This window comes from Artemia franciscana, unplaced genomic scaffold (genome assembly GCF_032884065.1).
Source record: "Artemia franciscana unplaced genomic scaffold, ASM3288406v1 PGA_scaffold_30, whole genome shotgun sequence".
Taxonomy (NCBI): Eukaryota; Metazoa; Arthropoda; class Branchiopoda; order Anostraca; family Artemiidae; genus Artemia; species Artemia franciscana.
In genome coordinates, this window is record NW_027062662.1 from 778,670 (window position 1) to 804,355 (window position 25,686).

General features: G+C 33.8%; 1 protein-coding gene across 7 annotated transcripts in view; it reads right to left on the bottom strand.

Annotated features, from left to right (window-relative positions):
• Window positions 1-346: 346 nt before the first annotated feature.
• The window catches only part of LOC136041570 (mitochondrial uncoupling protein 4-like), a 50,347-nt gene continuing 25,007 nt past the window's right edge, over window positions 347-25,686 (bottom strand). For 2 of the 7 annotated variants that reach the window (XM_065726259.1, XM_065726262.1), the window contains 6 exons: window positions 24,052-24,174; window positions 15,141-15,338; window positions 12,547-12,639; window positions 10,862-11,086; window positions 4,924-5,028; window positions 347-888 (listed from right to left, as the gene is read on the bottom strand). In XM_065726259.1, coding sequence (XP_065582331.1) covers window positions 10,912-11,086; window positions 12,547-12,639; window positions 15,141-15,338; window positions 24,052-24,174 — 589 coding nt within the window. In that variant the 3' untranslated portion in view covers window positions 347-888; window positions 4,924-5,028; window positions 10,862-10,911. Of the gene's footprint in view, window positions 889-4,923; window positions 5,029-10,861; window positions 11,087-12,534; window positions 12,640-15,140; window positions 15,339-24,051; window positions 24,175-25,686 lie in introns of all 7 variants that reach the window. The other 5 variants (XM_065726258.1, XM_065726261.1, XM_065726256.1 and 2 more) reach the window with 3 other exon arrangements.

Sequence of the window (25,686 nt, forward strand, 5' to 3'; positions counted from 1 at the left end):
TTAGCCTTGTTGTTTAAGGATTTGTTTCAACTCCGAAGATTTACCAATCCCTCACTCACTATTAGCTTGATATCTCCCCAATTAATATAATGAAAAAATGAAACGTTAAAATATAATACCCCTTATTTACTCCCATCGTAGCTAAAACAAGTGTCTGATATTCTTAATCATTCTTAACGATTTTAATGGAGTTTGCAGTAAAATTAGGCAAACAAAAAACTCATTGGATCGAACACCCTCAGGTCCTCTATGTCTGGCGGCCCACAAAGTTTATAGACATACCCAATTACTATATATGATTACCAATTGACAAAAAATATTTCTGTTAACACATTTAAAAACAAGATCTGGCATCGAATATATTATAAGACGGCAGTACATTTTTTTTCTACATTATTTAACAAAAACGTAAAAATAAGAACAATTCTAAGATCGGGTACAGAGAAAAAAAGGGAATACTTGTGAGAAATCCTGATACTAAAAATTTGTCTTTTTTTTACTGGCTTAAAATTTCATACAGCAGGTTTCAAAATCAATCAGATTCTAAAAGGGCGGGGTTCTAGTCTCCCCTGAACTGAGGAGCAATATAATTGGCTTACGAATATACGATGTAAACCAATGAAACTAAAGCAAACTTTTTAATGTGGAATACTATAAAGTGATCTCTTTTCCTCTCTTTGGTAATAAAATATTTTTTCTACTGATATAACAAAAAGGTAAAAACACAACATCCATAATTTTGGGATTATCCGTTGTCAAATATATACTAACTACATCACAAAGATTAGCCTAGATAATCGTAAAACTGCTACATAATCCATAGGCGACGAACCTCTTGCGAAATTATAAACACGGTTGACCACACAGGAGCGACACGCATCCAAACTTCTGAAAAATAAAAAACCAATTTAAATGTGTTGATAAAAGGCGAAAACACGTTAATTTGAACAAAACCAGGCATTTCGAACCAACTACCAATTTGGGGTAATATGAACCACTCTGGTGAATACTTATTCCACACTTGGCTATCGACATGACTAAGAGTTGGTAAATAAATGGACATTTTCAAACGATTCGGCTTACCAAAATGTAAATATTCTACAAATGTACAATACGGACGAATTATGACGTACGGCAAATTATAATAATATCACAGCTTAGATACCAATATACAGTTATGAAAACACCTATCTTGCCCATGAGAAGCTTTTGGAACAGAGTTCTGAACTTGGAGCCTCCTCCAAGCCCACGCTTCGACGCGTAGATCGTACTACAACACCATAGACCGGAACGCAATTTAGTTTTGTTGCATATACAGCTTAGATACCAAAACCAATTTCCTGTTACAAATTAAATACCAATATCAGTTTCCTGTCTCCAGCCGCTACCGTGCACTCTGTTCCAAAAACAAATCGAGTTCTCATAACTGTATATTGGTATCGAAGCTGTGAATGATATAGACGAAATATTGTATCCTAGTTGGTTATTAATATTACTAGAAATGATAAATAAATGGACATGGGGATTCAGCTTACCCAAATAGATGTACTCCCACAGAGTCTATATAACTACTAAGTGCTCATGACGAGATAATCTAAAAAATTTGTCAAAACTAAATAAAAAAATTCAATCAGGAAATACCTCTTTTCCTGAGGAAATAAAACAAAAAACTCCCAAAAACTGATGACATTTAGAAGGATACCATTCCTAAATGGAATATGGAAAATTCCAACTCTAAGACTTGTTTCCTCATTATGTGTATTAAATTAAGCATATTTGTTATGGGTGGAACCAATGTTAATATGCTAAAATATTACTGATACATTCATTGTATGTCTTAATGCTCATTATCTTAAATGGCTTTTTACACCTTTCTATCAAGTATATTCATAATTGCCGCAGAAGAGAGCACATTAAATATACCATCTAAGGAGAGGGGTTACGGGAAAAATATGATATCAGACTCATTGATGGCCAATTTTTCTCTTTAGCGCACAGTATTTTTTAGTCCCGCACATCACACATAGAGTTTTTATTGCTACTGTCCAGAAGGACAGTAGGGCAGAGATTATTAACTGCCCAAAAGGACAGTTTTGGGTACTTCTTTTCACTGACAAACAACAACAGGTAAAATAATGGGGAATGAATCTAAAGAGGCTAAATTAATTTTAACCCTAAGTGAATATTTCGGCTCTACATCCAAGGGTTGTTCTCATCAAAGCGCATATAAAAATTAATAAGAATTAAAATGAAAGGTGCTGAAAAGTTGCGAACTTGCTATTTTAAATGCATTATTTGTTTTGACAGCTTTATAATTGTTTCAACCAGAATCAATTTTTCTTTCTTAACTCAAATAATAAATAGCCCCTTCTTATTTAGCTTTTTAGTCCCGTACATCACACATAGAGTTTTTATTGATACCTCTCTGAATTTCTGCTGCTATTCAAGCAGGGTGATATACCTTTCTTTGGACAGATACAATTTATCTGCTTGATTTCAGAGAGTATAGGGGTTAACTTAAGATGTTCGTTGCACTAATTAGACGGATGAATGCAAGAAAAAGAATTTGGTATACAATTATGGACCGATCGGGGGCGTAAGTAAAATTTGTTGTTTGTTGACATTCATAAAATTTCCAACAAACAGACAAATTAGATAAAACTAAAGTATTATTGATAAATTAATTGTTGATAAGGTTAGTAGTTATTATATGCTGTTGAAGACATTATGCAACAGACAAATTAATTGCAGAAATTAAAAACCTACCAGTATTTAGGTAAGAAAAATAAAATCACTTAATTCTCCTTTTCTTGAGGAAATAAAACAAACATTTTCCAAAAACCTGCTAGAACTTAAAAGGAAACTGCCAGTAGTTGGAATATAAAATTCCGAAATTCGGAATTATAAATAGAATATTATGTACATATTTGAGAATTATGAAGAGTCTCAGCCAGTTCTAATTACCATCTAATCCATCAGAAAATCCCTCTTTTCTTGAGGAATAACTACGATTATTTGTCAAAATTAACTTTGATAATAATGTATTGATTCCTTAAGGAATTTAATTTAAGGAATTAAAATTGAAATTATTTAGTAATTACAACACAGAATCTATGAAAGTTTATGCTTGTTGGAATTCAACAAGATGTTGTCTACCCTTCTCAATATTGCAGATTGAATTTTAGCACGGACAGCAACGCTTGAACGGCCCGTTCCACTCCCTTAAGAAAAGGAATTTAAGCTTACGAGACGGATCTAGAGGTGCAGAGAAACTTCTCATCTTGAGGCTTAAGGTTTTTACATTCAAAACAATCGTAATAAATCTGACAAAACAGCTACAAGTTCAATAATTTAAAACAAATAGTTGCAAAAATGTACAGACAAATATATATACAATATATATATATATAAATATATATATATATATATAATATATATATATATATATATATATATATATATATATATATATATATATATATATATATATATATATATATATATATATATATATATATATATATATATATATATATATATATATATATATATATATATATATATTGCTAGTGGATGAACTTTAAATGGGTACTACCATAAATGTGTATACATTTGAATTCTACACAGTAAAAGAAGTTGGTTGTATTTGAAAATATTGGTTTTCGATTCAGTCACAAATAAAATACCTGTCACCAGCATCTAAGCATCTTTTTTTATTTTTAAAATGCTATCTTGACTCAGGAACTCAGAACAAAACCGCAAGAAAATGCAAAACAAAGCACTAAATATGTATTTTAGAGAAAAAAAACTCACTAGAAGGATCTTGGATTAGGTGTCGGAGCGACGAAACAAAAAGCAATTTTCCAGCTGAATACTTTTATAAATGATAATTAGGCAAAAAAAAGCACAAATTCTGATTAAAAAAAAGCATTGGCCCACGAAATGCAATATCTACCTGTCACAGTAATTGCCAAAAAAGGCAATTTGAGTTGCTTTGTCAAGCAATTTATTAATCTAAAAAAACTGAACATTTACAGGGAAAAAAGTAATTCTTTTTTTCCACGTAGCTGAGAATATTCGAAGCCACGAATCTTCGAATTCACGAAGGAAGAAGTGTCAAAAAAATTTCAAGAGGAGTTGTCCAAGGACAGTTTTGGGTACTTTTTTTCACTGACAAACAACAACAGGTTAAACAATGGGGAATGAATCTAAAGGGGCTAAATTATTTTTAACCCTTAGTGAATACTTCGGCTCTACATATAAGGGCTGTTCTCATTAAAGCGCATATAAGAATGAATAAGAATTAAAATGAAAGGCGCTGAAAAGTTGCGAACTTGTTATTTTAAATGCATTATTTGTTTTGACGGCTTTATAATTGCTTCAACCAGAATTAATTTTTCTTTCTTAACTCAAATAATAAATACATAGCCCCTTCTTATTTAACAGTTTGTTGGTTTACCCCCCCCCCGCGTCGTTCTTGTTTGAAATTATATTTGACCTAACATTATTTATTTGCTAGAGATTCTATACTGATATTTTCCAGCACAGCCTTTTAAAAGGCTCCATTTTTCTCAGTTTTCAAACTAAAACGGTCCCAGAGCCATTACTTCAAGGAAGTTCAAAAAAGTTCCAACTAAAGCCTTATTGCCAAACTTAAGCAAATAACTACAAAAACTAGTAACAAAGCAATTTTGCCCATCAATAATTCGCAGCGAAGTACTTAATTCAAAATAAGCCAGGTCATATTACCGAAAAACATATTTGCGAAAGATAACACTGACCAAAGAATAAGAATGCCATTCTATAAGTTAGAGATTTGTGTATTTGAAACTGGTCTCTTACATTTGGCTAAATTGATTTTTGTTTTTGTTGAAGAATTAATATTTTTCCTAATTCTAAAGCATACAAAATCTGGAACCCTACCAGCAATAAAAGTGGAACTTTGTGCTGAACTCGTGTAAATAATAACTAAGCTCAATTACGGCTTTCATCTAAAACGGCGCCAATGTATTAAGAAGAAAAACTAACCTGAAAGAGGAAGAAGAATAAGAAAATTGACAGAAAAAGAAGAAGAAAATTCAATCCTAGTATCAAAAGATTTACTGCAAGAAATCTGAGCAGATTCAAAATATACAAGGAAATACCAACTCAGTAGCTCTGTCTATCACACAGAGTGAGTCGAAAGGAAAAGGGCTGAATAGTCTCGACTGAAAAGCCCCCGCCTGCTGAAAAAGCAGTGACCCCCAAGCAGTCAATTCCAATAGGGTCCTAGTATCCAATTCCACAAGGGCCCTAGAAACAAATTCTGACGGGGGGGGGCTAGAGAGCGATTCCACTGGAGCCCTTACAGAACCCCATTTCAAGAGGGGCCCTAGCAGTCAATTCCAACGGGGCCGTAACATCTAATTCCACTATGGCCCTAGCATCTAATTTCACCAGGACCCTAGCAACCAATTCCAACAGGAGCCCTAGCATCTTATTTCACCAGGGGCCTAAAAGCCAATTTCAGTGGGTCCCTTAGCAACCAAAAAAACGGTGGAGGGGCCCGCTAGTCAAGCGGGTAATACCTGGTTGTAACTGAGGAGGGTTCACAATGGATGCTACGTAATGACGGGACACACTTGGATGTTACAAAATAATAGCGCAACCGGGAATGTTATGTAATGAAGGCGCACACGTGGGTGTTATGTCACACTCAAGGAGATGCTTTTCTTTTCTTCTAAGCTTTTTTTTTCTTCAAGGATTATTTTCTTCTTCAAGGTTTCGTTGTCTTCTAGATTTTTTTCTTCTGAGAGAGTGAGTCGAGAGAGTGAGTCGAAATCACGCAGAATGAGTCGAAAGGAAAAGGGTTGAATAGTCTCGACTGAAGAAGAAGTCTCGACTGCCTGCGTCTAATGAAATAGAAGAAGAAGAGAAAAGTGACTGTTTAAAATTAGTTCCCCTTTGTTTTTATCTCTTTGTATAATGGAAAGGCAATGTGCGTCTTCGTCATTATTGAAGTTTTACTGACCGTATATTAAATAGTAAGCAATGCAGAGAACGTAGTTCAAACCCACTTCCTAGCCCTATAATGAAGGGTTACAACAAATCTTAATCTAAATCCATCCGAGGCCAATACAGCTGTTTATATATAAAGTAGAAAAGAAAGTAGAATAAAGTAGAATTAAAGTAGAAATTCACTAGATTGAAAAAAGAGTTCACTACGTATAACTATAGTTTTTGGCAATAGGAATTCGACTCCAACCGATGGAGCCTTTTTTATATATAGCAAATTCCCCATTATGGAAAAAGCTCGTTCCTTATGTAATATTTTACATATTATATACGTATTATATTACATATCATATACACATTTCCATACATGATAAGGTAATATTTTAGCTGCATAGAAAAATATTTAGTTAATTCCTACACTTCCCCAACCTCTTTCAACATTTATCTGAAGGCCCATGAAGACTAAGCAGTTTGTCCATTAAGATGTGGTCTTTTAGGCGTTCACACGTATTAAATTTCATTAATGAAATTAATGAACTTAATGAAACTAATGAATTTATGAAATTAACGAAACTAATGAATTTATGAAATTAATGAACTTTCAATCTTCTTTGCTTTATAACCGAAAAATGGGGTTGTAAGTAAAACTGTACCCTGAGAAGCTAGCGGGTTTGAACCCCCTTCCCCCCCCCAAAAAAAAATATAAATTGTTTTGTCGAACTTGTAAAGACGTAACAAAAATGCATAATTTTTTTTTTGAAGTCAGTATTAAATTTCATTGTTCATCATCCCCACGTAATCCCATTTGATTTTTGATTAACGGCCTGTTAAATGGTAAATTTGGTCAAAAAGATAAAATAATTGAAAGCCTAATAAAAGTAAAGCCATGAGAAGGTATGAAGGGCAAAGCTGGCATGCAACACAGGGTTGCATAAAAATGATTATTTTCTCTTCTTTTTTATAGGCTATCCTCCTGGAGCAGAGCTAAGGCAGATAGGCATATGTAATAAGTAGGATCAACTAAATTAAATAGACTAATAAAATAAAAATAATTTATTAATCCTAATTTTGGGAACTTGAAGAAAGAGAAAAGGTAGATCAGATACAGTATATCAGATGCCCAGAACATTCTGATGAGCGTTAATTTCCAGGATATATCACGAGATTTGAGATAAGAAGTTGACGTAAAAGCCCAAAATTGTGGTTGGGAAAAATGCTAAATATGGTCAAGAAAATAGAGAAATTATGCGTTTCTGAAGTTTATTGGTAGGCCTATACGGTACCACTGCACTTTTTGGGTAGGACAAGTTTGCTTCGATTCTAAGATTTATTTATTTGAGCGTTTGTCTTAAATCATATTAGTAAAATATATATGTGTATAAATAATATATATATATATATATATATATATATATATATATATATATATATATATATATATATATATATATATATATATATATATATATATATATATATATATATATATATATATATATATATATATATATACAAAAGATAACCTACATGTTTCCTCGTTCAGGACTCAGCAGGAACTTCGCCAAATAATGACTATTTTAGTTTACCTCCGCTAGCTCATGTTTTCAAAATCAGCAAGCTACGAGTACTAGATCTGGTTGGTCGAAACAGTGTGGATATACCCTGACCGGTGAAGTAACACGAGTTCAATACAAACCCGTCATAGCGATAGTTTCTGAGAAAGAATATTACGTAGCTAAGTTGGGGTCTAGGGGATCCCCTTTAAAAATACCATGAGCACAAAAGAATCGAAACACACATACCAAGGCTAATTTTATCCAAATGCTAGTAGAGGCTACGACAATGAGAAAAAATTCTTTTCAGCTAAATATTTACACAGATAACAATAAAGAAACATAATAAAACTTATACAAATGATAATAATGATACTCAGGATAAAAAGATGAGTACAAATCTCGATTTAAAAGACTATGTTCAAAAAAATTCCTGATTTGCTCATAACTTAGCCAAGATGCAAGGATCCAGAGACTGGATATACTACTACCACTTCTACTAACAACTCACTGCAGCGCCAAGCTACCCATGGCCGACACAGCTGATTATACCCCTCCACCATCCAACTCTCAATCCAGATAAAAAAAAAAAAAAAAAAAAAAACGGTGGATTGATATAAGACAGTGAAAAAGGTCTTTAGTAGCAGGTTCATTGGCATTAGCTATTGGTGTTGTAATGTGTTCGGTTTTGGGGCTCTACCAAAATTAAAAAATATGGAGAACAGAGAGTGACCCTTGGCTGTTATCTTGAAAAGTATACTGCGGTGTTTAGATTGGTCCAGAGGTTGTCATGGAGGAGCACTGTTGCCACACTATGTGACAATAAGTATGGGAAGATATAAGTCTTAGTAAGTAGGTGTCTATAGCAGTTATTAGTAAAGTGGTATAGGTGGATCCCCAGAGGTCCAAGGGAGACTAAACGGAGGTCGCAGTTGAACTCAAAAATATAGGGGTTTACAATTCGTAAAGTGAAGACAACGAAAATTAATCTTCTTTAGTTAATGAAAAACTAAAATTTTCGCTCGACTTCATCTATCAGTTTTTTACAGGAAACCACTAAACCAAGAAAGCACTAAACCATCCTCAGTTTGGGTGATGAGAAGTAGGTCGTCAGCATAAGCTAAGTATAATCTGTGTGTTAGTATCGAAAGACAAAAACTCTCCTCATATATTTTAATACTTACATTAAAAATTTGTAGTCTGTTAAACGTAGCTCTCGTCTTTTGGGATTAACCCGTTCTACACAAAGCTGTATTTCCCCCTAATAAATGTCCCCTGTCCAATCCTGCATTTCCAGGCATTGTATGAACATAAATGTTGATAAATATGAATATTACTTTTTAATAGAACTCGTCTCATGCTTCGGATTGTAGCTCATTTTGTAAACCACAAACCACTTCTTTTCGATGGCTAGAGATTTCTGTTTGCAATTCTCTAAGCTCTTCGCGCTTTCAGACATTCGAATTAATAAGAAAACTAGGGCATTCTCAAATTGTTGGAAATCATGGCAATTTCCGGCAGCATCATTACCAAAGTAATTTTTAGTAACGTTACCAAAGTAATTACCAAAGCAAGTTTCAGCATCATTGTGTGTTATTTTATTCTAGTGTTTATATGCTTCTGTGTCCCTTGTATACCCTTGTATCCCTGGCCATGGAGCCTTTCGAGGAGGAATAGAGTGGAGAATAGAGTTTTTTAATTTCGAGGAGGAATAAAGGTGATGCAAAAATACACGGATTATTTTCAATATTAAAATTTTTTATTTCATTTATTGCAATTATTTCGAAATCGGAGATAAAATAGTCAGCATCTAGCTACAGATATCATTCACTTCGTGGAAATAATAGCTTCAAAATTAGTTGGGAATGCGCCACTCCGTATTGGTCCTATTGCCTTATCGATTATATTTTTTAAACCTTTTCTTTTTAGTTTTTGTTTAAGAAGATGCGGCACGTTAAAAAATCGCATTATATCGTCCATTATAAACTTTCTTAGTTAGTTTGCGGCCTTGCCGCAGAGCTTGGATAAGAGATCCGAATAAACGACAGAAAACTAAAGGCCGTTTACCCGTGCCATTTAACCAAACACTTGGAAAACTAAAGGTTCTATGACTATCTTAGCTCTATGATTATCTACCTTAGTTCTAATGCCCTAAGAATGACCCATGGACGGATAATAGATAGACATATCTATTAACAAATGAATCAGCACCATTTTTATACAATCCTAATAAGGAGGGATTAATGCCAGAATGGCCACTCACTCAATTGGACTATCTGTGTTGGCTTTTACTACAATTAGCCACGACTTGATGCCCACAACTATTCCATTTTAATTCACCTACTTTCCCGGAAATCTCAGAAACCACTTGAATTATCCCGTTTTGCGACGGTGATAGAGATATTCAGATTTAATGAAACTTCCATTATTAGAAAGCACGAACTTAGTTTTTTATTAAACGAAGCAGATTTTTTTTTTAGTTTAAGAATGGTCAATCCCTAAAAAAATCCCTAAACAGTCTTGCATACCTACTTGGAAAGACGATAAAAATCAGCTCAAAAAAAGCATCATTTGAGTAATTTGACAACTTTGGGAATTCTCTGTGGTGCAGAGAAAATTTGCTAATGGGTCTTTTGTCTTTGAGACGGTCAGCCCACACTGAGACTCACAGAATGGATTTGAAGGTATCAGATAGCCTTAATTCTTTTTTAATTTTAGTTTTTTTTTTACTCCACTTTTTATTATCTCCGTGGAAAAGTTAATTTTGAACTTAATTGATGATGCAGCAATCTGTCTTGGTCCTAACAGTCGTCTTATCCACCTCTCTTACTAATTTATTGAATCGTTTCTTGTGTTTTGTTTTGTGTCTGTTTTAATCTCGTTTACCTGTCTTGTGTTTAGTGTTGGTTATAGTTTTTTGTTTTCTTTCTGCTGTATTCCAGTTTTTTTTCCATTTAGTTAGTGGGTAAGCAATAAATTATTATTATTATTTAATGACTGTTCATAATTCATAAGAGTTAAAACAAAATGAGTTTAATGTTTCATACACTCGTCAATTATTAATTTAGGATTGAAAATCTAATTGTCATATTCACTCTCTTCCTAAAAACACGCTGTCCTTCTCTCAGAATTTACCAACAGCAACTCTTAAACTAATTCCTGATTTACTTATAAGTTAAATCAATTTAATGAACTTATAATTAAATTAAATTTTTTGCTTACAATTCTATTTAAATTAAATTAACGAATGCTAGGACATATCTATGATACAATAATGACAAAATAAAAACATGCTTTTAAAGCAAAATACTTACACACATAATAATTACGACACTTTTGGCAAAAAGAAGAATATAAATTTCGATTAAAAAGACGCTGTTCCCGCCAAATTTCTGATTTGCTCGTAACTTAGCCAAAATGTAAGGGACCAGGGTGCCATTCGTATCCAAGTTGGTATAAATCCTTTATATAATGCGAAGGCCCCTTCATTTCGAATGGTAGCCATAAGGCACTCAATAGATGACTTGTACGTTAAACCTCTGGAAGAAAAGTTTTGATTAGAAAGCATGTTCTCATAACAATGATGAATTTTTTTTTCTCTTTTTAATTCGTTTCTTTAAATCGTAGTTTAATTCTATAATTATTTTCGATTTTCTTTTGTTTTTAACATTTCTTAGCGAAAATTTATGGGTTCTTTTGGTTTACATTACTGTTAATTCTTTGTTTTTAATTTTTTATATAATAAGTCAGCCGATAATATAATAACCGCCGATAATCATTTTTTTTGTGTTTTTAATTTCCATCTTTAAATGTTATTTTCTTTTTTTAGTCTCAAAATTACTCTCATTTTTATTGCCGTTTTAGACTTAGACCATCTGTGGGCTTTTTCTTCATCTTATAAGGGCCATTCAGTCCAAAATTTCATATCTTGTCGAAATTTTTCTGCTTTGTAAATCTTCATTTCACACTTTGATTATCAAGTCTTCATTTATTTAGTACTGTTCTTATATGAAATGTAGATTTTTGCTGATGTCTGCCCAGTGTTGTCTCAGAACTTACTTGAAAATGATCAGAATATTGATTCCACTGAAATAGATTACATGGTGGGCAAAAGATTAAAAAAATCATCTTTATAGATATGTCCCTTAGCCTTTTCTATTTTTTGTATTTATAATTCTTATCTTTAGATGGTAATTTTAATATTATAATTATTTTGGTTCTTATATTTCGTTTTTATTTGCTTTTTAAAACAGTTCTTATCAAAGTTCTAATATCAAACAATCAGTTAAAAAGCTAAAAAATTACTCGTCAACAACCATTTTCTCCTGTATTTTTAATTTCCATCTCTAATATCTTCTTTTTTTAGTTTCAAAATTGGTCATTTCCGCCCAGTAGTGTCTTAGAACTTATCCTTCTTGAAAATAGCTAGAGAAACAGAGAGAAAAACACACAAGGAGAGAGAAAGAAATTAAGAGAGAAAGAGAGAGAGAGAGAGAGAGAGAGAGAGAGAGAGAGAGAGAGAGAGAGAGAGAGAGAGAGAGAGAGAGAGAGAGAGAGAGAGAGAGAGAGAGAGATTTAAAATTTACTTAAAATGAGCTTCAAGATTAAAAAAAGAAGAAACTGCCTCTCTCCTATACTTTTGGACATTTTTTTTTTCATTTGTTTTCTAATATTTTAGGGAAATGAGTTTGCGACTAGCTTTATGCTCCCCATCTTGAATATTTTTTTTCTCCTTAAAGATGGAACCATATGGATTGCAGTGTTGCGAAACTCTCAGCTGACATTATCCACTTTCTTTTCCATATTCTTTTCTTATTGAAGAATTTATTTTTTTCAATGCTAATTACGCCACAATTCCCAGTAAAGAGAGAAGCAGTTTTGTAACAAACTATAAAAGAATAGCTATGAAGGGATGAGCGATGACATAGTACAGATTGAAGTGTTCCAAACTACAAGTGTATAATTGGAAACATTTTTGAAAACATACCCAACAACATACCTCCCTTTACTATCGGTGGGCTGATTCATAATTCTTGACTTAATTACATCAGCCGGAGTTGCCATTGTTGCGCCAACAAAACCGGCACAAACACTACAAATAGAAAAAGAATTTTTTAAATAAAACGACACAAGCTGCGACACTCAAAGCGTGTTCGACCATCACTTATCCGGTTTATCCGCTTAAAATCATTTTTCCGAATGTAATTTATAAAAGATGGCAGAAAATACTTATCCGGCAACTTGTCAACCGAAAAGCTATAGGCAACTATGCGAATAACAACGTTAATCACGTGTACGCCAGTGTAAACATAGCTTATTTACAAACCCCTGAAGGCTTGCCACATTTCACAATTACTGCCCTTTTTGTTCTCTGTGCATTCATTTCATATATTATTTCCCTTTCTGTAAAGATTGAATTTCTGGTTTAGATACGACGTCATCAATCCTGCATTTACCAGGGTTAGCAGGGTTAAATTATCGAACAACTAATCCAGACCGTTTAAGTAGTAATCTTACTAACGCTCAACGTCATTTACGTCTCGTGAAACGTTAAGAGTAAGTAACCGGAATTTTCGGATAAGTAATCTTGGAATGTTCTTTTGGTCATGAAAATTTTGAGGAAATCCTAATAATGTTGATTCAAGAGAACACGGAAATTTGAAAGCAGAGAGAACATGAAAATTTATTAAGTTGTCTAACCTATATTGGCCAATACTATTTAAACACTATTTGGTGAATTTGCCCTCTTTCGCATGCCCTTTTTACCCTTTGACTGACCCTTGTAATTTCTCACCACTACGTGTCATTAGGTCAATATTTTCAAAAAGACCTGTTTGTTTGTCATTCCGACAGATATGCCTTCGAGGATGTCTAGCGACAGACTTTTGCTATGGCTGTTGTTGATGTTATGACAAAAAAACACACAGTTAGAAACGCAAATTGTCTTATTAGATAGTAAATGACGAGATAGTATTAGATAGGCGTTTAGAGGATTTAAGGGAGGAGGTGGTAACTCTACTCTTACGTTTCGTAATTTTTTCCTTTTAAGTTTGACTTTATTATTCATTTCAAGTTCTGCTAGTTTATCTTATTCATACATGCTTACATCTGTTTTTTTTAGTTTTTTTACTTTTAAGTTTGACTTTATTATTCATCTTAAGTTCTGCTAGTTTACCTTATTCATCCATAGTTACATATGTTTTTTTTTAAGTTTGACATGATTTTTCATTTCAATTTCTTTTTGTTTTAGGGTCCTTTTATTCATTAATAGGTTGCATTGTGGCACTTTAATTTTCTTTGAACACTTCTTTATTATTTTTAAAAACTTATATCATAAATAATAAGACAAATAAATTCGCCTCAAAGAATTTTCAAAGGGTCCCGCGAACAGGTTTCAAAAGTTTTACTGAACACACTTTGGAAGCATCATTAATGATAGGAGTTAGAAGCAAGGATGCATCCAGGATTTTTGTTCGGGAAGGGGAGGGGGTACAATAAAAAAAAAACTTTATAAAACGCATTAAAAATTTGTTTATATGCATTTCTCTTACATTTTTACGAGTCGGACAAAGTTTCGGGGCGGAACGAAGTTCAGAACCGGTACAACCACCTTCTCCTTAGATACGGCCTTGGTTTGGATACATCTCAATTTAATAAAAATGTAGCATAATTTGTTGATTCCAAAACCCCTTTCAGCACTGATTAGGCAGACACAAAAAGAATTGGAAATATGTAGAAGTTTTGTCTTTGGCGATAGAAAATGGGAGGATGGGAATTAAAACTATTAGCTTTCCTTACAAGGGTGCAGCACCTCTTGGGGGGGATTTAGCGTATGAGGACTTAATTAGAAAAGTAGAATATTTCACTATATTCACTCACTCACAGTAATTCCTGTTTCTTTTAAATTTAACTAATTACATTACTTTATTTCTGGTCGTTTTAGCTTTTAATACGACTCTTTACTTTACTCTGAATTTTTTTTTTTGGGGGGGGGGTTTCTTTTTACTAATAAAATAAGCAAAGGATTTCAATAGACATACCTTGGATATCAACTTAAATGATAAGAAATGGGATATAGACCTACCTCAGTTTGAAAAAAATACAGTGGGCTATAATCTCATGCTCCTTTCATGGCCTGAAATGGAACCTACTAGGGTTAGGTCTTCGGCAATTTAACACAGGAAGATAGGGATTAGAACTAATGGCACCACTTACAGTGCAGTTAACCATTTTTATATTTAAGAATCATTTCGACACAATTCTGTCTGCACGCAGTAGGCCAAGGCTAACTTGGGAAGATCTTGGCACGTTAAGGAAGCTGGTTGAATTGAAGCTGATAGGCCTACATGAGACAAAATTCAGTTTCATTTATCCTCCCCTGTATTTTAAAGTACCTTAAAAGACAACAGTAGTTTTGGATTAAACAATCACGAAATACTAAATGGTGTGGGTGATTTTTTTTCCAACACCAGCGCCAGTTCCCTCTCTTGTAAGGTTCACACACACTTTTGGATGAGCTTTATCAATTTATAAACTCCCTACAGCAAAAATGAGTGCTTTAAATATACGATATAGATTAAAAAAAAAAGGCACCTTGACATAATATGAACCAGATGACCATCTTTCAAAGAAGTGTGGCTGAGGAAAAAATGTTTGGCTGTATCATAAGTGGTAAGGTCTCCCAAATTCACCAGAGCACCTCTTTGGACATTTGGCGCCCAGCCTTTCCATAAACCTCGCACACCACCCTCCCGCAAAATTTGAGATGCAGCTTCTATCACTCCTTTCACTCTGAAAATATAAACATAAAAATAAAATAAATATCAATAGATAAATAAAGTTAATATAAACAAATAAATATAAAAAAAACATAAGATAAAAAACATTCAAAATACATTGAAACCTACGCATTTTCTTCCAAATCAAGTTTCAGCGATTAGACAACTCTAGCGTGTTTTTCAGACAATATCTGGATTATAAACTGTTATTCTTGATTATGACAAATGGCAGTTTCAACCGACAATCTAGATTTAAAAAAAGGTTATTCCAACGGTAATTAAAAATCAATTTATAAATATCCTTACATCTTGCTCCAGCATATGTACAAACTATTTCTTTTGTTTCTGTTTTTTTGGAGGGTGGGGGCAATGGATAAAAAAATTGATATTATATTGTTATTTAAATAAGAAGTACCCAGAAACTTGGACATGTTTGGGATTGAGAAGGGGACTAGGCACCGAGACCCCCCTCTCCTCTTCCTTATGTCCCTGATTGCACTGTCGGCAATTTTTCCCAAGAGCAGAATGCTGCAGTAATAAGATCCATGATCTTACTGTTTAGCAGTATTCTAAGATAAGACTTATTTCTAACACATTACGCATCCAACAAATACATAGCACCAGTCCCCATAAAAGTTCCTTCAGCTGTAAAGGAGGGGAAGACACACGAGTAAATTCAACAATATAAACACTAACGCAGAAAAACAAAGAAAAAATAGTACGAACACAAAAAAACTGATGATAATTGAGCAATCAGAGCGAGTGAAATCAAGCTGATTCAGGCATTATGTTCCATGCAGTACAACTCGTTTAACACGATTTATATCTAAATGAATCAAAATTGATCTACAAATATTCTTACATTTCACTAAGGTACAAGTACAAAATACTTTTTTTCGGGGGGGGGGAAGGGTCAATGGATAAAAAAGGAATTGGTCCAAAAAAATATTTGGGATTTTTATTTGGGAAATAATTGAAAATTAATACCATGTTTTTCTTCTCACTTAATTGGACTATTTTTCTTGGCTTTTTCTATAATTAGCCACGACCTGATGCCCGCTTAATTGGACTATCTGTCTTGGCTTTTTCTGCAATTAGCCATGACTTGACTTGCCCACAACTATTCCATTTTTAATTCAAAAAAATGGTGTTCACATTGCGTCAACACCTTACCGATAGAATCTGGATATGATTTGAGTTACAAAAATGATATTAAGTTTGATTAGAAGCAAAAGACGGGGGGATACCCCGTCTTCTGTAGGAAGTAGACGGGGATCATGGAGGTCACCTTGAAGCTGAGATAAAGTACAAGCGGTCCAAATTAAAAGACGGGGGGATAGCCCGTCTCCTGTTGGAAGAAGACGGGGATCATGGAGGTCACCTCGGAGCTGAGATAAAGTAAAAGCGGTCCAACGTCCAAAGTTAGTCCGAACACCTCTTTCAACATTAAGCACTCAGCCTTCCAGACAGCGCAAACTACCCATTAAAAATATTTGAGGAGTAGCACAAATCACTCCATTAACGCTGATGATAAATCCGCAAACGCATCTGTTTTTCATTCGAAATTCGAAGATTGAAACCCAAAGTTGGTTTAAAGGGACTTCAGGTTTTAGTAGTCGAGGGGAAGAGCTTTAGAGGTTCCAAAAATAGGTCAAACATTTTTTATCTCTGATCGGTTTGGAACTTACATCTGTGTTCCACTAGTGCAAGAGGCTCTTTATCTTAAGTGTTTTAATTCTTTTTTTTCTTCTTCTGAATCCTAATTTCGGTGAAAATAAATAAGTCTGAGCAATTTGACATAAACAATCTAAATTAAAAGCGGGATGTTCTAAAAATATGACTATTGGGGTTTCCAACTGACAATAAGGATTAACAGAAGGCTTTTAATCAACAACCAAAACTGAAAGTTGAATAACTTGACTGTTCTTTCGAGGATTTATCTCTGAAGCAAGAGAGTTTTCCAGCGACAATTGCAATTGCAATTTCATAATCTCGACTTTAGAAATGGCGGCCCACCAACTATCAAGCTAGACAAATGAAAAACAGTTCCTGGGACTATGCAATCGCGATTGTGCTTTGGCAATCTATCTCCAGAGCAAGATCATTTATTAGAAATCTACAAACACCAAATTCAGCAATCTCAATATTGGCCGAGTCACGACGTAGGCAATAATGCTCCTAAAAAATCTCGATAAGAGCTGATCAACAACTAAGATGGTGCGGCTTCAAGATCAATCCTGAACAACTTAATAATTTGTTTGTTCCCGCGCTAATCTTTCAACCATTTGTGACAATCTCGATATTCACTGGAAATATCTACGAGGGTGTGGCTTCAACACCAACTACCGACAACGTCACAAATCTCTATATTCCCACGTTAATGCTCAAAACGTTTTCACCAGTATTGATAGGCACTCGAAAATACCTATGATTATGAGGTTTCAAACAGTTCGTGGTAACGAACTGTAGTAAGGAGCGACCCGGCTCAATAGTAACCAAAACTTTAAAAAATGGAATTTTGATACCAATAGCTACATCAAAAGAATCACATTTTAATGCTGGTTTTAAATATATAAGTTTCATCAAGTTTAGTCTTACCCATCAAAAGTTACGAGCCTGAGAAAATTTGCGTTATTTTAGAAAATAGGATTCAGCGTAATTTCTACGCTTTTTTTAGAATTTAGATTCAGCGTATCAGAGAACCCTACTGTAGAAGTTTCGAGCTCCTATCTACAAAAATGTGGAATTTTGCATTTTTTGCCAGAAGGCAGATCACGGATGCGTGTTTATTTGTTTTTTTTGTTTTTTTTGTTTTTTTCCCAGGGGTGATCGTATCGACCCAGTTGTCCTAGAATGTTGCAAGAGGGCTCATTCTAACGGAAATGAAAAGTTCTAGTGCCCTTTTTAAGTGACCAAAAAAATTGGAGGGCACCTAGGCCCCCTCCCACGCTAATTATTTTCCCAAAGTCAACGGATCAAAATTCTGAGATAGCCATTTTATTCAGCGTAGTCGAAAAACCTTATAACTATGTCTTTGGGGACGACTTACTCCCCCACAGTCCCCGTGGGAGGGGCAACAAGTTACAAACTTTGACCTGTGCTTACATATAGTAATGGTTATTGGGAAGTATACAGGCGTTTTCAGGAGGATTTTTTTGGTTTGGGGGAGGGGTTGAGAAGAGGGGGATATGCTGGGGGAACTTTCCTTCGAGAATTTGTAATGGGAGAAGAAAATTTCCATGAAGGGAGAGCAGGATTTACTAGCATTATTTAAAAAAAAAAAACAATTAAAAAATAAAAGTGAAAAAGCTTTTTCAGCTGGAAGTAAGGAACAGCAATAAAACTTAAAACAAACAGAAATTATTACCCATATGAGGGGCTCACCTCCTTCTAATACCTCGCTCTTTACGCTAAAGTATTTTCGGTAATTTCAACTACTTATTCTACGGCTTTTGTGATTCAGGGGGTCATTCTTAATGAATTGGGATAAAATTTAAGCTTTAGTGTAAAGAGCGAGGTACTGACGATGGGGCGAATCCCCTCATATATGTAATAAAAACATGAGAATACAAAAGTTCTTTACGTAAGCTAATTTATAAGTTACGTAAATCTTTTACCAATAAAAAGATTCGTAAAAAATTAAAAGTTCTAGTTGCCTTTTTAATTAACCAAAAAATCGGGGGGCAACTAGGCTTCGTCCCCCGCTCTTTTTTTCTCAAAATCATTCGATCAAAATTATGAGAAAGCCATTGAGCCAAAAAAAAAAATATGCAAATTTCGTTTTGATTATTCCTCTGCGGAGAGCCAAAATCAAAACATGCATTGATTCAAAAACGTTCAGAAATTAAATAAAAAAAAACAAGTTTTTTCAACTGAAAGTAAGGAGTGACATCAAAACTTAAAACGCACAGAAATTACTTCGTATATGAAAGAGGCTTCTTCCTCATCAACGCCCCGCTCTTTACGCTAAAGTTTTTTACTGTTTTAGAAAGAAGAATTGAGAGAAAGAGTTAAACTATAGCGTAAAGAGCGGGGCGTTGATGAGGAAGCAGCCTCTTTCATATACGAAGTAATTTCTGTGCGTTTTAAGTTTTGATGTCACTCCTTACTTTCCGTTGAAAAAACTTGTTTTTTTATTTAATCAAGATAAAACATCACCACCGTCATCAATGTGTGTTCCTCACCAATGGTCAAACCGTTTTCAACAATTTCGGTCGGCACTGGAAAACACTAAAGATATTGTCGTTTAAGAGCAACGAACGGCAACCTCATAAATTGTTTCGTCCCCATAACCTTTTTCAAATGCTTTTTAATAGTTTGATTCACCCACCCTCCGTCGTTTAGTGTATATCCGGGAGCACAACCTATTCCACGACGCTTGGTGTATTTCTGCCATGAACGGTATACCACCCTGTGCCAGGGGGATATTTATGGGAGGAAGGAGGTTAAGCCCCGCCCCCACTAGGGGTCTCGTGTTGAAAGAATATTTCCTAAATATGACGGAAAATTTAGTGTTTGATAAATTTACTTGTATTTTTGACTTTTTGGCAAGATAAATGTAGAAAAATCACCAATGTGCTGCTTTAAACTGCGTATATGAGTAGTTGTTCAGACTTTAAATAGATCAAAATGTCATTTTTGCATTATTCAGGATACTTTTTTTCAACATTAAACCTCCCAGAAGGAGAGAAGAGTCAGTCCTGTGGAAACACTAACCTAGTGACTAAAGTTTCAAAACGCACTACAGGTCTTAAGCAGTGATTAAGCTAATGTATTTTATTACCCGTATAATAATTCACGTACGAAAGTTGGAGGACCCCCCCCCCCCCGTAATCCTATATGTTTCCAAATTTAAGGACAACAAATATATAAGTATAGTTTAGTGTCAACGTACTTGCCGACGCACAATGTAGTTAACAAGTTTAGGAAACGGGTCATAGCATATTATGCAGTTTTTTTCCTTGCACAGTTTTTTTTTCTTTTTTTTTATGTAATGTGTCTAATCGATCTTTGGAAATATAACAAATTAATCGATCTTTGGAAATATAAAAAATAAAAAATAAAGCGAAATATTCAATTAATACAGGAAAATCATATAAATCTTGAAATTTTGGGAGAAAGAGTGGGCCACAAGCCCCCTTCCTCGTGCTAATGGGCCTGCAACATTACCATTCTAGGAAATTTGAATCTTCCGGCAATTTGCCATGGAATCTTCCAGTGGTTACAGTTATTTTTTTTTCATTTTTTTGTCTAGATCGCTCTCTATTGAAAGTACTTTCTGAAGGCTTTAATTTATAAGGTCATTATTTATTGTCTGATGAGAAACACTTCTGTTTTTGCTGTTGCTTTTTTACAAACAGTAAAACAGACAATTTGCAGTGTTTCACTGAGCTTCTTTTCAGAATTGGAGACTAGCCTAAAAATTCATTGAAATAATAATATAACTGTATTCATTTCTTCAATTTGTAACTCCAGTGCGAATCTCATAGCTAAAAATAGTCCAAATAGAACATTGGACAGCCTTGTAATTAAAATGAAATGAAAATTTATAATAGCAGGTAAAACCATTGATCAATACAGAGAATTTTTTTCCCCTGTCTAAAATAAAATGTATCCTCAATTATATATTTTAATTTCACTTTACTCAGAAATGAGGAGACAGTATTGTTTAATAATTATTTTAAACAAACATTTTAACAGAGAAGAATTCGTAAAGATTATTTTTCTCATTACTATCCTCCAGGGGTTGCATCTTCAATTACTCTCAATGCCTTTCAGGTAGATTTTACAAAATAAAAAAGTTCATCACTTAGGAATTAACAAACTGCTACTATATATTTTACATTTTGGGGGAGGGAGCATGTGATGTCTGTTTTCATAATTTCTTGGTGTTTTTCTTTCCTTTTTTTATCATTTACGTTGGCAAGAAATCAAATCTGAGTTGATAGATTAAAGAGACAAATGGTCAATATAACTTACAGCGCAAATACAACTGGTTCGTTTGTCTAATCTTTTTGCGCTGTTGATTTAACTTGGCAAAGAATTATGGTAAACATTGTTTTGACAGAATACAATGAATCTTCAATTCAAAGGAAAGTCGTAATAACAGAGTAAAACATTGGAAGTTTCTTATCTGGCTGCAATCGAATAAAAAGAAAAGATACTTGTTTTATATTTAAAAAACACTTAAGAAGTGAACTTAGGTTAATTATAATGATTAGTAAGGTTAATCATAATATAATATATAAAAATATGATGAAAATAGAATACTTTATTAACAAAATTATGGAAACTACAGAAGAATTTTACAGGAAGCAGGGCACCCAGAACGCATTATATAAAATACCTAACCTACCCACCTCTATATATGAAATATTTAATTAAAATACGCCTACATCGTAGTTTTTCTCGCTCAGACTAAGCCAATTATAACCGATTGGCGACAAACCGGTTTTTCAGATCATGCAGATAAAACTTCTTGATTGTTTTCGGGATATTACACAAGTACCAAAGAACCACCTTTGCATACCAAATTTAAATACAATTAAACTGCTTGGTGTGCAGTTGGATCTTAAATGGAAGTCCCACACTTCTCACTTAATTTTTCTCCTTAAATCTTTCTCCCTTCTCAAACGGTTCTCCTTATTAATCCAAAACCATAAAATAACTTATTGTTCTTATACAAAGGAACTACTTCTTAAATTAGAAGTAGTTCCTTTGTAAAATATTTTTTTTTTATTGGACTTGAACTTACTGCATAGGAATCACGACGTCACATACTTACCACGAACTATGGTCACAAGTGCCTTAGTTCTGACTATCATTGACGTCTTCTTCCCCACTTCAAAGAAAATCCCCCAATCCTTCCTAATACAAGACTTAATATTCGCAGAGCTCCAAATACCAAACTTGACTTACGTCCCCAAATGTTGACCATGAGATACAAAAACTCTTTTGTCACCTATTTTGTTTCGCATTTTAATAACTGATTTACATTCTGTTTATCCCCTAACATTTATTTTATCATTGTAACTGTTCTGACGTGCTTATGCTAGCTTGTGTGCTATTTCAGCCAATAAACCATATTCTATTCTATAAGAAAGTTGTAGACAAGTTCCATTTTTTATCGATCAGCAATTTTTTCCAGTCTTAAACAACGCGTTGTCTTCTAAACGCAGGCAATTGGAGACTTTTCTTGATATATATCCGTCCAAATGGACCTTAAATTAGAAGTAGTTTCTTTTTAAAATTAAGTTTTTTTTTATTAGATCTTTAACTTTTGCCTCAGCTTGTCTTTTGTCATTATGAAAGACATACCGCCGAACCTTTGTTTATTTAAATTGTTCAAAACAAAAAATTATTTTTCTTCCAACGATTTATCTAGTCCATGTTTTTGATTTTCAAAGGTACGGTGGGCATTGATGACCTTACCCATGTCAAAATCCAAAATCTAACAATCATCGCTAACAATTTCAATTAGTTTGGTATGTTAATTTAACAAAAGTATGTTATCCATGTCAAAATCCCAAAATCAATCATCACCGCTATCATTATCAATTTAGGCACGTTTTGATTCTCGCTGTCCGGGTTGATTTTCATTGACTCGCTCACATGTTTGGTGTCGCTTGTCTTCTAACCACCCGCGTCTTTGCTTTTCATTTTTGACTTGCTCAATTGCTTGATGTCGATAGTCTTCTAACCGCGTGTGTTCTTGCTCTTAATTTTCATTTTTGACACGCCTAGATATATATATATATATATATATATATATATATATATATATATATATATATATATATATATATATATATATATATATATATATATATATATACATATATATATATATATATATATATATATTAATTTACTTATAAATTACTCAGTTAATTATGTTTATTGCAAAGTTGATTTTTTACTTGTTAACAATCTGTGTAAATAGTTATTACGCGCATTTAAAAAACCGTATACGCATATTACTCGTAAATGACAAATATAGGAACTTCTGGTAGTTTTTTGATTTTTTTTCACTTGAAGTTTATATTTTTTCCACTTCCTTTGTTTGCATCAAAAAATCGATTTTTCTTTAACGAGATAATTTATTCGCCACAATCCATTGTTTGCCAAAAAACCTTAAAACAATAAAAAGCAATCTTTGAATATTCTGGAAAGAAGCCACATCTCAATTTAGACGATAATGAAAAAAAAACCTATTAAATTGATTTATGAAGCAAAATCAATTTGTTTATTTATGATTTACGCAGTTGACCCTTACTTGGTCACAATATATGGGAACATTTATTTGATAAAGAAAATAGTTTTTCAATAAATCCGCAATTGAACTAAAAAAATATATATAGAAGAACTTATCAACGATAACAAAGGCCCGAAGAAAACAATACGAAGAACCAAGGAAGCGGGTCTGAGGCCAATGGAATTACTATATACACGACAGAGTTATTCTTATCCAATCGAGGAAGCAACCAATATTAAATCCAGCGTATATCGGTTGTTTAAAAAGTTCTTAATTTATTCACAAGAGGATTGATTATACTTAACGTAACGTAACATAACTGCTTAATGGACATTTTAGACAATTACTTAAGACATGCGAAAGCCGCTTAACACAGTTGTAAGTACAATAGGTGTATGCATGCAAAGTGATAAAAGGGGGGGGGAGTAAAAGAGAAACAAGACAGGAAGAGAAAAGAGAGCATTTTGCAAACCTAGGTGGCTTTCCCTCAAGTCTCCGTCTTCCTTCCATTTGCATTTGAACTTTGATTAAATCCGTAGGATTGGCACAGAATTGGCCTACAGCTCCGGCAGTCATTCCACCCAGTGCGGATTTCCTATTAAAAAAAAATCTCAAATTGTTATAATTTTTTTGAATATTGCTCAATTCTTCTTTTTATTGTTATCTATATTTATGACCCAGAAATAAACATTAGAAATGACACTGAAGAGCATTGGAGGATAAAAAAAAAACATAATGAAATACAAAATATCATGATGAAACAATAATCAAGAATATCAATATTTATGATTTTAATAAACAACAATATTAATAATCATTACGAAATATCAGTACGAAAAAAAGTTGAATTGGAGGCTATACGCCCGGGGAAGAAGAGATAAACGCTGTCTTTCAGGTTAATATAAATTCTTTTATAATGTTTATGAATTTATTGTATTTTTATATATGAATATTAATCCCCTATTAAAGAGGAGACGTAAGGTTGCGTCTAAGAGAGAAGTGAGAGTCGTACTGCATATTGAAAATTCAAGATTCCTTTAATAAAAAAGCTTTCATGATTTTCATGATTACAAGGTAAACAAATTATGAAAGATTAAATGTAGTGACAAAAAGGAACAAAAGAGTTGGTAAAACGATGGGTGTGGCATCTCAACGTTTCGATTTCATTCCTGCTTCGGGTAGGCAGACCCTTTGTACAAGGAGGTGGCAGCATCGAGCAATACTGCTGACTCGCGAGCAGTGAGCGTCCAAACTTGAGGGCAAGTACGCATCTACACTCAAGGAAAGAGGGTATTTTTGGCGACTTGAGAGTGGATTCATAAGACACATAATTTGCACAGAGTATGATTTTTGCAGCGCATTTCTGCACAATTTCAATGACACTACTGAGATACTCTGAATTCTGCACATGAGTGCCCTAGAACGGACATGCATACTCAAGACCGCATATAACACATATATGCCAGTTTGAGTTGCATTGTACAAAAACCCAGCAACCCAAAAGTAACCAATGACCCTAAGGCTTGATTTCCTTTATTCAGTAGATTTACAATATGTGGGGCTTAAGGAGCAGTCTGAGCTTAAAGTGACACCGAGTATAACTGCGATTAAGATAATTGGGTTCTTTGGTTCAGGACAAGGTTCAGTGGGTTGAACCTCATCACTTTTTTTATTCCCGTTGATTTGTAGCCCATATGTGTCAGACTGACCGATAAAAGTCGATTTCAGGACACTGCTGAACTACAGAACAACTTGGTCCTTGTCCAATAGATTTTTCAGCAGCATCGATAAGTTATTAACGTATTTAAAACGATCTTCAGCTACCAAACAGCAGGGATACATGTTTTGTGCCTTGAGGTGCACTGTATGTTGTTTCGGCCCATTCCGAGTCAAGATCTCCCGGGAAAGTGCATAAACTTGCATAAAGAGCTAAAGTATAGCCGGTCTGCATGCAAAATGGATTAGGTACGATTATTCTACAAATTATGAAATAAAAATTGTTTTTTAACTTCACGCTGTCCAAATACTTTACCCCCTCCCCCCCTAATATGCAAATATATTGCCAAAATTATATTTTTCCCATGGATTCTGCCACTTCACTTTGTTT